This window comes from Hemitrygon akajei, chromosome 21 (genome assembly GCF_048418815.1).
Source record: "Hemitrygon akajei chromosome 21, sHemAka1.3, whole genome shotgun sequence".
NCBI classification, from domain to species: domain Eukaryota; kingdom Metazoa; phylum Chordata; class Chondrichthyes; order Myliobatiformes; family Dasyatidae; genus Hemitrygon; species Hemitrygon akajei.
In genome coordinates, this window is record NC_133144.1 from 10609050 (window position 1) to 10622999 (window position 13950).

The following is a 13950-nucleotide window of genomic DNA, read 5'->3' on the forward strand; positions in this document are numbered from 1 at the left end:
ATGAGAACAAGCCTGACTTTTCTTCCTTCCCTTTCCAACCTCACTTACCAGACTTAGACAAAGTGAGAAATTTTGAGACAAAATTTTGGGAAAACAAAGAGCATGTACGATCTCAGATACTGAGCAAAGTCTTTGTTGCCACTCTGGAGAGGTGAAGCTGTTTGGGTTTCAGACAAATCCATCAAAGGAACAATAGTCCAGCAGCATGATCGTTTGTGGTCAGACATCACAAGGTGAAATCAGGTTGAACACGCGTGCGCTTGTGTGCCTTCAAAGTCCACGAAAGGTAAAGGAAGAACTAGAGTGGCCTGATCTTTATGACAAGCACCACGTGGCAGCACCTGTTCAAGGATCTCCATCCACTCCAACACTTCCAGAAACCTACACCTGATATGGTCATTCACTTGTCCCACCACAGACATATTCTCCATAGCCTAACAGCTTAGAGCAAGTGACTAATAATCCTCTCACTTTGCCCGAGTGTTCAGGCAGTCCACCCTGACCTCCATTAGATTTTTTTAAAAAGAGTTCTAATGTTGAAAACGTTCCTGAAACTGAGATTGTTCTTTAAAAGATGGTGAAAAAGGAGGATAACAAAGAGAGCGACAGTTATAATGTTAGCAATTCTTTATAGTTTATGTAAGGAACATAACCAGAATCAGATGACGTGAATTTTGTCCAGTTCCGTGCTCTGGTTAAAGTGAACTGAATCGCTCAATTTCAGTGACTATAAATTCGATGCAGTTCAAGAAGTACGTACCTAGTTTTTCTTTTTTTCGTGGGTGGGGGGGGGAAGGAATTAGTGGTAGTTAACATAGGAGGAGTTCACATATTGTACAAAGACGCTATGAGGTTCAGTTAGGTTCCTGCATACTGGCGTCCTTGTGTGCTCCGTACGATCCCTCAATAACAAACACCAGTTTGTTGTATTCCATATACCTTCACCACTTTAGCACGATGCATGAAAAACTTACTTGTAGCAGAATCATCGGCAGTTTACATTCACGAAATAAATCTTTACAACAAAACGCAATTAGAAGAGAAATGTTCATTGTAATGCAAATTGTTAATGTTTGCGAGCAGTATATCCTATATATATAATATATATTTTAGATATATATATATTCTGCATATCCTATATTTTAAATATAGTGAATAAATGACCCGATCAAAACCAGAATCGGTCTGGGTCAGTAAGCTTGTGTTCAATAGGAAACTCCCTTGAACCAATGGAGATCGACTTGCTGTGCAGCAACCAATAAAAACGAGCTTCACCTCACTACGTATGCAATTAACATACCACGCTCAAGACCACCAATGAAAAAACGAAGCCCTTGGACTTGATCAGACTGAGCGTCCGGTTGTCATGGTTACGAGAGGAGCCGCGGCTGCGGTGAGGCCTGGTCGGTGGGGCGGGTGAGTGTGCATCAGGTTAGTGTGGTCCGGGTCTCCGTTAAACCCGGAGATCGGTGCTGGGTGTCTGCCCCGCGGAGGCCTCTGCGGTTCCCCGTCTCCCGCCTCAGCTCCACGACAAGGCGGCCCAGGGAGCCCTAGCAACCGACCTGTTAGCTGGACCGGGTTAATTACAGCGGATAAACCAGTAAACCTCCCAAAAGATTTAATTCTTGTACGATAACAATTTCGAAGAGGTTGCTATGGGCTTTAATATTCATTATGAATGCATATTTCAACATGGAAATCACTGTCTCCGCGTTAAAAAAAAGTCTTAAATTGGGTAGAAGGGGGGAAAACGATCAAGCACGGTCACATTAAAACAGATGACCATAAAATGCAGTGTAAACACTGGTTAGAAGCATGCAGATGATAACGAGATTGAATCTTCAATTTACACATGTTCAAATTTGTAAATCAAAAGTTACAGAAAATGTCAGACATAGCAGGTCGGGCAGCATCTATGGAGAGGAATAAGCAGTTTATGTTTTGGGCTGAGTTCTGATGAAGGGTCTCAACCTGTAATTTTGACTTTATTCATCTCCACTGGTGCTTCCTGACCTGTTGACTTCCTCCATCATTTGAAATATGAAAGGATTTGAGAACTTGGTCAAGAATTTTAAAATAACAGCATTTTGTAAGCAGAAGACAATGTGGTCACAAGACTGATGGATGAAAATTAGCCCAGTGTCGAAAATACATCCAGCTTATAAGAAGGATGTGTGTTGGGTGTGCAGTGCAAATGTCAGGTCTAAGGAATTGTTCTGCAAGTTAGGGAGTTGCACAGATCTATAGGGGAGGACTGGAGCTCCCTTGGTTATGAATGAAGGCCTATTGCTCAAACATCTATATCAGTTGGATTTAAAAATAAATCTCAGGGTATTACATGGTGATCTATAAATAATAAATTTACTTTGAAATTTGAAAAAAATCAACAATTACAGAGAAGAGAGAATTGTATAAAAATAAAGTTAGAAATATAGATATAGAATAACTGTGGAAAAAATACAGGAACACTAGCAAGTATTTATGATGTAAACAGCTTTATAAAAGATCTCCTTCTTCTTAGCCCATCACCCCTTCTAGGGCACAGGCCGCGACAGCAACTTGTCTTGAGTCCTCTGTCCTGGGCCAGTCTTTCAAATTATCCCCAGGTATAAAGATCATTCCTCTGCCATGGAAGAGGTCTTTGGAGCTTCTGTTGGCATTTCTGTAGCACTAGCTTTTTACGGGATGAGGTTGCTGACCCCATGCACAATCCTCCTCCTTTTGCAGCTGGGTTGGGACCATCCAGGGTGGAGTTATTATAAAAAATAGCACAAACAAAATGTGGGAGGAACTCAGCAGGTCAGGCAATGCCTATTTAAAAGAATAAGCAGCCAAGACCCCTCATCAGGACTGATGCGTTATGAAAGGTACACCTAGCTGATTAATCTTAAGTCAGAGGATCCTTATGTAAGTCTTTTTACTCTCTCTTACAAAGCCACCATGAATGCACCTGGAGGCAGGAGTGATTCTGAGGGAGATTCTGTTGAAGAAGAAGCAGAAAATGAAGAAGAAAGTCTATCTGAGGGGTCAGAGGATGAAACTGAATCAACTCCAAGTAAAGTAGATGTGACTAGAAACAGCCCAACAGCTCAGGAGTTGCAGCAAGAAGTGAGGGACGAAGAGGATCTTCACAAACAGGAACTCGACTTGCCCAAACAGAAAAGCAAAGAGAAGAACGTTAAAGAGGAGCCAGTCAAAAAGAAAAAGAAGAGGCGAAGGTATAGTCAGAATCAACTTTTATGAATACTTCATCAGGTCTTTTGTGCTTTTACCAATACAATTAAATGTTCCCCATTGATCTGACACTGCGTGAAATTTGTGAACACACCTCACATCAACTAAACACCAAACACTTAATCAGCACCAAACACGAGCAGTGAGGTAGTGTTCATCCATTCAATGGCCATTTAGAAATCAGATGGTAGAGGGGAGAATGCTCTTCATGAATCACTGACTGTGTGCCTTCAGGCTTCTGTGCCTCCTACCTGATGGTAACAATGAGAAGAGGGCATGCCCTGGGTGCTGGTGGGTTTTCAAAGGTTTCAAAAGTACATTTAACATCAGAGAAATGTATACAATATACATCCTGAAATGCTTTTTTCTTCACAACCATCCACAAAAACAGAGGAGTGCCCCCAAAGAATGAATGACAGTTCAATGTTAGAACCCCAAAGTCCTCCACAGCTCCCCTCCCTCCCGCGCATAAGCAGCAGCAAGCAACGAACACCCCTCCCCCCACAGGCAAAAAAAAAGCATCAGCACCTGCCACCAAGCACTCAAGTGTGAGCAAAGCTACAGCAAAGACACAGACTTGCAGTACCCCAAAGACTACTCGTTCACCTGGTATTCAGCATACCACAGGCTCTCTCTCTCCCTAATAAGGGAAAAAGAGATATCTCTGTTTCACAGTGAGAGGGGAGACATAACAAACAACTCAATGGTTTACGATGTTAAAAGTCCGTTGCATCGCTTTTTCTGAGCTCTGTGTGCAAAGATCTTGGGTCTCTAGGTGCACAGCTGTAGATCTTCTGAGTCTCCTGATGACACACTGATCTCCTGCTTTACACCTCTCTGCAGCTTACTGTGATGCTGTGCAGTACCACAGCGCCCCCCCCCTCATACCAGACAGTGATGCAGCCAGTCAGAATACTCTCCACGGTTCAGCTGTAGAAGTTTTTGAGTGTTTTAGGTGACAAATCAAATCTCCTCAAACTCCGGATGAAATATAGCTGCTGTCTTGCCTTCTTTATAGCTGCATCAATATGTTGGAATGAGGTTAGATCCTCAGAAATCTTGACACCCAGGAACTTGAAATTGCTCACTCTCTCCACTTCTGATCCCTCTATGTGGACTGGTATGTGTTCCTTTGTCTTATTCTTCCTGAAGTCCACAAACAGCTCTTTCGTCTTCCTGACGTTGAGTGCAAGCTTGTTATTGTAACACCACTCAACTAGCTGGTATATCTCGCTCCTGTATACTCTCTTGTCACTATCAGAGATTCTGTCAACAATGGTTGTATCATCAACAAATTTATAGATGGCTTTTGAGCTTTGCCTAGCCACACAGTTGCGGGTATAGAGAGAGCAGAGCAGTGGGCTAAGCAAACATCCCTGTGGTACGTCTGTGTTGATTGTCAGCAAGGTGGAGAAGTTATTACCAATCCGCACAGATTGTGATCTTCTGGTTAGGAAATCGAGGATCCACTTGCAAAGGGAGGTACAGTGGTCCAGGTTGCACCATATTTCAGTGATACTCCCTCATGGCAACCATTATAACTCGGATACACTATTTAAACCAGGCAGTCTATCACAGGGTTAATATTTCCACCGATGTGTCTCACTTGGGGCCACTCTGTTGCATAGACTAGCACAGCTTAGGGTCCTTGGGTTAATGCTATTGTCTTTCACTTCCTATCTCTTCTCTTTTGCAGGTCAATTGGCATCAATCTAATCAATTGCAAGTATGAAAGTGGTAAGTTCTAATGTAATTAAAATGTAATAGGCCAGGGAGACTTGCTCAGACCAGTTTTCTCCCTCCAATCTTATTCACCCTCCCTAGACACCATTTTAGGGTGAAATTCCTTTAGCATCATTCCATCTTGTGTCTGATGCACCATCGATAACTCTCGGAGACAGGAAGTGAATGATAGGCTTTTATTAGCAGCAAAAGGGAGCACGACATCTTGGAGACTGAGGGAGGAGCAGTGCCCCAATCGCCTTTATACAGGGGTCTGTGGGAGGAGCCACAGGAGCAGTCAGCAGAGGGGCGTGTCCAGACAGGTATACATAGTTTACCACAGTGTCATTAATCGTATGTGAGTTTTGATAGTGTGTGTCAATTAGCCTTTTCAACTTCGAGCTATTTTGTGAATCCCACTCCACATGTGGTGTTTCTGATGTCCAATGCAAGGACTGTTTGGCAAGAAATCATAATCTGCAGTTAATTCCATCACATCCACACTTCTCTGGCCAATAGAGTATCATCAGATAAAGAAATTTACAACTAATGTCTCCTGCTGGCTGCCACGGCTGTACTCTGTAAAAATTCAACACAGACCTGCAGATGTTTTGGTATCTAATTTCTAAACGTCCATTTTGGTTAGTATTCTGTTTCGATAGTTAAATCAACTTACCAAATGTGATAATGACTGATTCATTTCCATTGCTTAGAATTACTAAACCAGCTAGTAAATGCTTTAATGACATTTTCTCTTCTTGTCTCCTCCTTTCTTTACGCTTCAATCTTATGAGTATTTTGTTAACCATTTGTCTTTATTATTCCTTCACTTTTTGTAATTCTCTTTTTAGCTTTGTATCCTTCCCCAGTTGTCTGTGCCTCTCTGTCTGTGCCTCAACTGTCTCTTCATTACGATAGTTGGTTTATGTCTCCGCCCTGTATTCTAGTCCGCCGTGCAGCTCGTCGATATGGACTGAAGGAGGTTGGAGAGGATGAGGAATGGATATTGTACTGGACTGACACATCTGTTTCTCATGAGAGAGTTATGGAAATGAAGCGGTTTCAGGTCAGTGCACTGGGGAGAAAAAGAAGAAATTAACAAAATGTAATAGCAACACACACAAAATGGTGGAGGAACTCAGCAGCCCAGCCAGCATCTATGGAAAAGAGTAAACAGTTGATGTTTCAGGCTGAGACCCTTCATTGGGACTGGAAAGGAAGAGGTAAAGAGTCAGACTAAGTAGGTGGGAGTGAGGGGAGGAAGAAGTACAAGATGGCAGGTGATAGGTGAAACTGGAAGAGAGAGGGGTGAAGTAAAGAGCTGGGAAGTTGATTGGTGAAAGAGATAAAGGGCTGGAGGAGAGGGAATCTGATAGGAGAGGGTAGAAGACTATGGAAGAAAGGGAAGGGGGAGGAGATCCACAGGGAGTTGATGGACAGGTCAGGAGATAAGGTGAAAGAGGGAAATGGAAATAGGGGAAAGTTGAAGGAGAGGAGAAGGGGGCAATTACCAGAAGTTCAAGAAATCGATGTTCATGCCATCAGGTTGGAAGCTACCCAATAGGAATAGAAGGTGTTGCTCCTCCAACTTGAGTGTGGCCTCTTCGTGGCAATAGAGGAGGCCATGGACTAGCATGTCAGAATGGAAATGGGAAGTAGAATTGAAATGGATGGCCACCAGGAAATCTCACTTTTTATGGTGGATGGAGTGAAGGTGCTCAACGACGTGGTCTCCCAATCTACGTCAGATCTCACCGATATAAAGAAGACCAAACTGTGAAAACAGTTACAGTAGATGACCCCGACAGACTCGCAGGTGAAGTGTCGCCTTACCTGGAGGGACTGTTTGGGGCCCTGAATGGTAGTGAGGGAGGAGGTGTAGGGGCAGGTGTGACACTTGTTCCGGTTGCAAGGATAAGTACCAGGAGGGAGATTAATGGGGAGCGACGAGTGGACAGGGAGTCGCGTAAGGAGCGATCCCTGAGGAAAGCGGAAAGTGGAGGGGGGGAAGGGAAAGATGTGCTTGGTGGTGGGATCCTGTTGTAGATGGCGGAAGTTACTCTTTGTTGAACATCTTCTCTCCATCCACCATAAAAAGCAGGATTTCCTAATGGCCACCTATTTCAATTCCACTTCCCATTCCTATTCCAACACGTCATTCTACTTCTGCCATGATGAGGCCACACTCAGGTTGGAGGAGCAGCACTTTGTATTCTGTCTGGGTAGCCTCCAATCTGATGGCATGAACATTGATTTCTCCAACTTTCAGTAATTCTTTTTCCCCTCCAACTTCCTTTTTCTTCAATTCTCCACTCTGGCCTCTCACAGCACCCCCTGTCTATCACCATTCCCCATTCCTATTTCCCTCTCTTACCAACTACCTTGTCCTTCTTCCTCCCCTTCCCCCACCTTCTTAGTCTGGTTCCTTACCCCTTCCTTTCCAGTCCTGATCAAGGGTTTAGGCCCAAAACATTGTCTCTTCCACAGATGCTGCCTGGCCTGATGAGTTCCTCCAGCATTTTGTGTGTGTTGCTTTGGTTTTCCAGCATCTGCAGATTTTCTTGAGTTTCAAATGTAATAACTAATTTCAGATTAATGAGGTGTAGATATAGCACAGTGACGAGTGTCCCTCCACCTTCTCCTTGACCTGTAGTCTGAGCTATTATTAATGCTTTTTGAGATAGTGATTTAGATGCATATCATATTTTTTTTACTGAGTTAAGTATTGTATGTAATTAGTTTTGCTACAACAAGTGTATGGGACATTGGAAAAAAAGTTGAATTTCCCCATGGGGATGAATAAAGTATCTATCTATCTATCTATCTATCTATCTATATAAATATGGTCTGGGTTCTGATCATAGCTGATTTCTTCCCAGCCTTTCCTGCTCTCAATTCCTTTTATTTTTCATTCTCTGTTATGTGGTGGATGCAATCACTGATCTGTTTCAAATATTTCAATTTCTGCAGAAAATTAATCACTTTCCGGGAATGAGTGAGATTTGTAGGAAGGACCTACTGGCCAGGAATTTGAACAGGATGCTGAAACTCTTCCCAAAGGAATATAACATCTTCCCCCGTACATGGTGTTTACCTGCTGAGTGAGTGATCTTAAATGGGGTGTAGGTGATCTTCTAAAAGTTAAAGATCTGTGGCTAATTTTTTTAATCAAAAGAACCTTGTATTTATCCAGCGTCTCATCATATTTCTCAGCACACCTCACAACACTTCACAGACACAGAGAATTGGAAGCACACTCACCATTTTGTTACGTAAGCAAGTGCCCTTCAAGGTACCACAGAGTATCCAGTGGTTCACTGGGTCTTGTACTGGTATTTAAGGAATACAGTGGATTTCAGTTAATTGGGATACATTGAAACCGGTACATCTCAGCTTAATTAAGTGGTTGTCCCAATCAGCCGAAGTTTCATGGAAATGTTAAAAAGGTATAAAAAAGACAAACTACCATTGAACAGGGTAACAAATTATGTATTTAAATTAAATACACTTCAAATTAGAACACTATCAATACTACCATAGTACTTACTATGAAACTGTGTATTAGTTCCTAATGATTATCAACGGAGGAATTCATCCAGTATACGCTGCTGTATTCTTGTGATTGGCTGTTAATGAACAAAATCAGTGCACATAATGAACTGCCTTCATACAATGTTTTCGACAATTGTATCCTTTAAATCTTTCTTTTTGTTATAACATTCAAATGATTGTCAACACTTCCAAATTCTTCATAGTTCTTAATTTTTTGAAGTAGTGAAATCATTTAATTTTAACTCACAGCTGTTTCTCTCATCTCAAAGCCTGAATGCTTGAAACCATAGTGAGCAAAACGGTTCTGAATTGTCTTACAGCTTATTTCTTGCCAAGTATCTGTGACAAAGATAATTGCTTTTTGAACACAAACACATGTAACTGACGCTATTTAAAACTGTTCTCTGTAAGCATGGTGTAGAGTCTAACATCCACACAAATGCATGTGAAATGCTGGTTAGAAACTGTTCAACAACAGTCTCCTGTTCTTATTAAGTGGCATATGTTCACATAAATGATAGGAATCCCAACTATTTTCTTGATTAGTTTATGTTCTATAAGAGTTGTCCAAATAAACGGCTGTCCCGATTTAACCAATGGCCCACTGTATTGATCACCAGTAAACCACTGTATTGATTACCAGTTTTGGGAGCTGTTCCTGCTGATCATTAACCAATCACAATATGGCTGTGCTTGGGGGCAGTGTTATATTTTGTTGGAGCACCTGGGTGAGAGATATAGGTGGATTTGCATGATTCACTTCAGGAGAACTGATTGTTGTTTGACTGAACTGGTGTTTGATCCTCCTGGTTAGTACTCATCACATTTAATTGTGACCTACATCGATATTTAGACGTTTGTCACATGATCTTTGTACATTTTGTTTATATTCTGCACAGTTTTGGCGATTTTCAGGCCTACTGCAGGACGAGGAAGCCCAAGACGTATATATGTAAACCAGACTGTGGATGTCAGGGCCGCGGGATTTTCATTACCAGGAATCTAAAGGAGATTAAACATGGGGACCGAATGATCTGCCAACATTACATCTCCAAGGTATCACATTGCAGTAATAGCATAAAAGTAGGTCAGAAAAAGAGCGAATAAACATATTACTTCCACTCACCCCACAAACCTCCACATTTTCAACTTTCCTCTGTTGGTACTTAGTAATGAAACCTTTTAAATAACACAACATCGAAGTTTTCTACAATTAGAAGCCAGGAAATAGGATTAAGGTACACAGGTTTATTTCAAGAGCTATTAATGACACCAATGCCATGGGCCAGTGACTTCCTACAGTGCCTGTGATTCTGTGATCCTAACTATTACAAATATTAATTTCATGTCTCTATTCCAATAATGAATTATTCAAAATTCATTTTATTTCAATTTGGTCATTCATTATTCCTCCTTTGGATAAAATTGGATTCACTGTTCTTTGTAGCCTACTCTTCCCCTTGTCCTGCTGATGAAGTGTGGCCACTAGACCAACACTCGATGAACAGAGCAACACACACAAAATGCTGGATGAACTCAGCAGGTCAGGCAGGATTTTTGGAAATGTAGAAGGGTCTCCGCCTGAAACATTGATTGCTTATTGATTTCCATAGGTGTTGCCTGACCTGCTGAGTTCCTCCTGCATTTTGTATGCATTGCTGTGGATTTCCAGCATCTGTAGAATCTCTTGTTTACTGTTTCTGCAGGGCAGAAGTATTTTCTCTGTCATTTAAGCAATGTCTCTTATTATATGCTGTGGAGATGGTTGACAACAGATTTGCACTGTTAATCACTCTCTTAATAAAGTTTCTGTTGTTTCATTCACAGCCTTTCCTCATTGATGGTTTCAAATTTGACCTCCGTATTTATGTCTTGGTTACATCCTGTGACCCCTTTCGGATTTATATTTATAACGAAGGTCTGACAAGATTTGCAACAAGCAAGTACATTGAGCCCTCTAGCAACAACTTGGTAACTCGATTTCTGCCTTCATCATATTATGTCAAAGCATAATTTCTTTACTGGGGAGTTTTGCTTGTGTCCAAGCCTTCTGTCACAGTAAAATGACATTGCAGGGGAAAATAGACAATTCCTTTATTTTCCTGTGCCTTTCATTTTACAATAACTTATCACTGCTTTAAGATAGAAAATGTGCAAGCAAAGTGTGTCTTGCAACCTCCCACAAATACTGAACAGCACCTTTGGCCAAGAAGGGAAAAATGACCAAGGCACAAGATATTTCCTCTGCAATACACACAAAACGCCAGAGGAATTCAGCAGGTCAGGTAGCACCTGTGGAAATTAATAACCATTTTGGGCTGAGACGCTTCATCAAGTCTAGAAAGGAAGGGAGAAATGCCAGAATAAGAAGGTGGGGGAGGGAAAGAAGGCCAAACTAGAAAGTGATGGGTGAATCCAGGTGGGGTGGGGGGATGAAGGAAGAAGCTGGGAGGTGATGGGTAGGAAAGGCAAAGGGTTGGAGAAGAAGGAATCTGATGGGAGAGGAGAGTGGACCATGGGAGAAAGGAAGGAGGAGGGACACCAGGGGGAGGTGATCGGTAAGTGAGGAGAAAAGGTACGAAGTTTGAGTGGGGAATTGAAGAAGAGAGAAGTGGGAGGGGAAAAAGAATTACTGGAAGTTGGAGTAATCAGTGTTTATGCCATCAGGTTGAAGGTGCAGACGGAATACGAAGTGCTGCTCCTCCACCATGAGAGTGGCCTCATCATGGCAGAAAAGGAGGCCATGGACCCACATGTCAGAATGGGATTGGGGACTGGAAATGAAATGTTTGGCCGCTGGGAAATTCCACTTTTCTCCCATGTTTTGCAGCTTTGTGGTTTAATGTATAGAGTGACACCTCCATGAGTGAAGTAGTTTGGAAGTGCATCTTGGTGTGGGCCTAGTGGTGAGTTTGACACGTGGTAGAGACAACTACTTGAGATTTTCTTCTCAAGTTCAAGTTCAGATTTAATTGTCATCCAACTGCATACATGTATACATCTAAATGAAACAGCATTCCTTGAGGGTCAAGATGCAAAACACAGTACGTAGAGTCACACACAGCATGTAGTTACGGTAGCACATACACTCACAAAAGAATAATATTAACACAAGTCCCTGAGTGTCCTGGCCTGAAGGTTGATCGTGTATGGAATGTTGTCCTGGATCCATGTTTCTGCAAGAACAAGTACACAGCAGTTCCTCAGTTCGTGCTGGGTCAACTGCAAACAAATGCAACCCAGCTTGACTTTTAAAAAAAATATTTGTTTAGAGATACAGTGGGAATAGGCCCTTTCAGCCTTTTGAGCCATACCACCAGCAACCTCAAATCTAACCCTAGCCTAAACATGGAACAATTTACAATATCCAATTAACCTACTAATGGGTATGTGTTTGGACTGTGGGAGGAAACTGGAGCACCCAGAGGAAACCCACACATTCCATGGGGAGGACATACAAATTCCTTCCAGTTGGCACTGGGATTGAACTCCAAACTCTGACATCCTGAGTTGTAATAGCATCATGTTAATTGATGTGCTAACATGGCAACCCACAGAGCAAACACTGGAGAGCAGCATGGACAGGAGAGCTGGCCTGCGGGGGCTTTTCCCCAATCCTCTGTTCTCTCCTCGCCTGGGCTCCATTGCCTTTATTTTCATCTGGAAGATGGTAGATGTTACTGAGTAATTAGGCCACATGCTGTTGCTAGTTATCCCCCTTATTACAATATTTGGCCAACTGAAGATCTTAAATAATCCTGGAATTCTGCCAAGTTTTAATTTCTAACTCACTAATTTGTGCTCTCTATACTTTAGACCCCAAAAGTTTGGGAAGGTCTCTTTGAACTACTGTCACTCCCTTGGTGCATAAACTGTATTACTTAAAGTAGTTGATGGCATATGGCTTAATGCCGATGCAGTTAACATATCAGTTCGTGTTGTTTTTGGTTTGAGTGCAGCATTTGATACTGTAGATCACAGCTTTCTTGTAAAGCACCTCAGTGGGACAATGGGTAGGTCCTTCTGGTACCACCTTAAGCTAGCTTCAATCTCGTATAACAGGAAGAAAATTAAAATTCTTTTGTTAGCTGAGGTGATTATATGTCTAAAATCCATGACACTGTGTTTGGCGTGCTACAAAGATCAATTCTTGGCCCGTTGTTGTTCTCACTCTACGTGCTCCCAATAGGTCAGATTATTTCAAAATGTGGGGTGAATTACCACAGATATGCAGACAACACATGACTGTATTTGTCTATAACACCAGATGACCCTGAGGCTCTAAACTCTGGTCTGGTATCTTGCTAGCATTACAGAATGGATGAGCTCAAATTTCCTTAACCTAATTAAGGGGAAAAAAACAGAAATTTTGGTTATTGGTAGTAATAAAAAAAAAAGAATCTTGGAAATAAGCTTGATCAGCCAGCCTTCCAGACCAAGCCAGAAGTAAAACAATTTAGGCATTGTTATTGACTCTGAGCTAAATTATAAATCACATATTAACCATATTATTAAGACTGTGTTCTTTCATTTAAGAAACATTGAAAGAGTTTAATTTCTTATAACATCTCAAGATGCAGAAAAATTGATAAGCACTTTTGTTTTTAGCCGATTAGATTACTGTAACACACTCTTTTTAGGACTGCCAAAGAAAGCAGCTTGTTCAAAACACAGCAGCAAGAATCTGAATTTAATAAAAAATTGACAACCTTTTATCAGTTTTAGCATCATTACATTGGCTGCCTGTGTCCTTTAGGATCAACTTTAAAATACTCTTAATTGTGTATAAGACTCTGAGTAATCTAGCTCCTCTGTATATTTTGGAGTGTCTATCCCCTTACATCTCTAATCATGATCTTATATCCATGAATACTGATTTGCTTAGTGTTCCTACAGCCAATGGTATAAGAACTGGTAACGTGACCTTTTGCTCTTAAGTACCAAAAATCTGCAATACTGTACTGACTGAGAAATGCCGGGCTTGTACTGTGGATCGTTTCAAAATATTTCTGAAAATCTACGTTTTCAATGTGGCCTACTTACAGGATTACTTGGTGCCTGTTGATGTTGATTACATTTATATAATTGAATATATTCGATTACATTACATTATATAATGTTTGCCTTTACTTATGATTTTAAATTTTGTATCATATTTTTATGACTAATTTAGCTTTACAATCTATGTAAAGTACTTTGAGCCTGCATCTTAATGTATGAAAGATGTTATATGTATAAAAAAACTTATTGTTATTATTACTAATATTAGACAATGCATTCCAGGTCTACAGACAAAGATTTCCAGTTGCTACACTAGTGACTCAGTGGGAACATAGATTTAGCAGCTTGCATCGATAATAATTTACACTTTTATAGTTTGAATGATCCATGGTTTAGTCATGGTGCTGTCAGCATCACAATGAACAAGAATCAAAAGAGCTG

General features: G+C 41.3%; 1 protein-coding gene across 1 annotated transcript in view; it reads left to right on the forward strand.

Moving 5' to 3' along the window:
- The first annotated feature begins 1312 nt into the window (after positions 1-1312).
- Positions 1313-13950, forward strand: part of LOC140714075 (tubulin polyglutamylase ttll6-like) — a 59305-nt gene continuing 46667 nt past the window's right edge. The window contains exons 1-7 of the mRNA XM_073024788.1: positions 1313-1416; positions 2936-3218; positions 4931-4971; positions 5904-6022; positions 7927-8057; positions 9408-9564; positions 10336-10479. Coding sequence (XP_072880889.1) covers positions 2941-3218; positions 4931-4971; positions 5904-6022; positions 7927-8057; positions 9408-9564; positions 10336-10479 — 870 coding nt within the window. The 5' untranslated portion in view covers positions 1313-1416; positions 2936-2940. The remainder of the gene's footprint in view (positions 1417-2935; positions 3219-4930; positions 4972-5903; positions 6023-7926; positions 8058-9407; positions 9565-10335; positions 10480-13950) is intronic.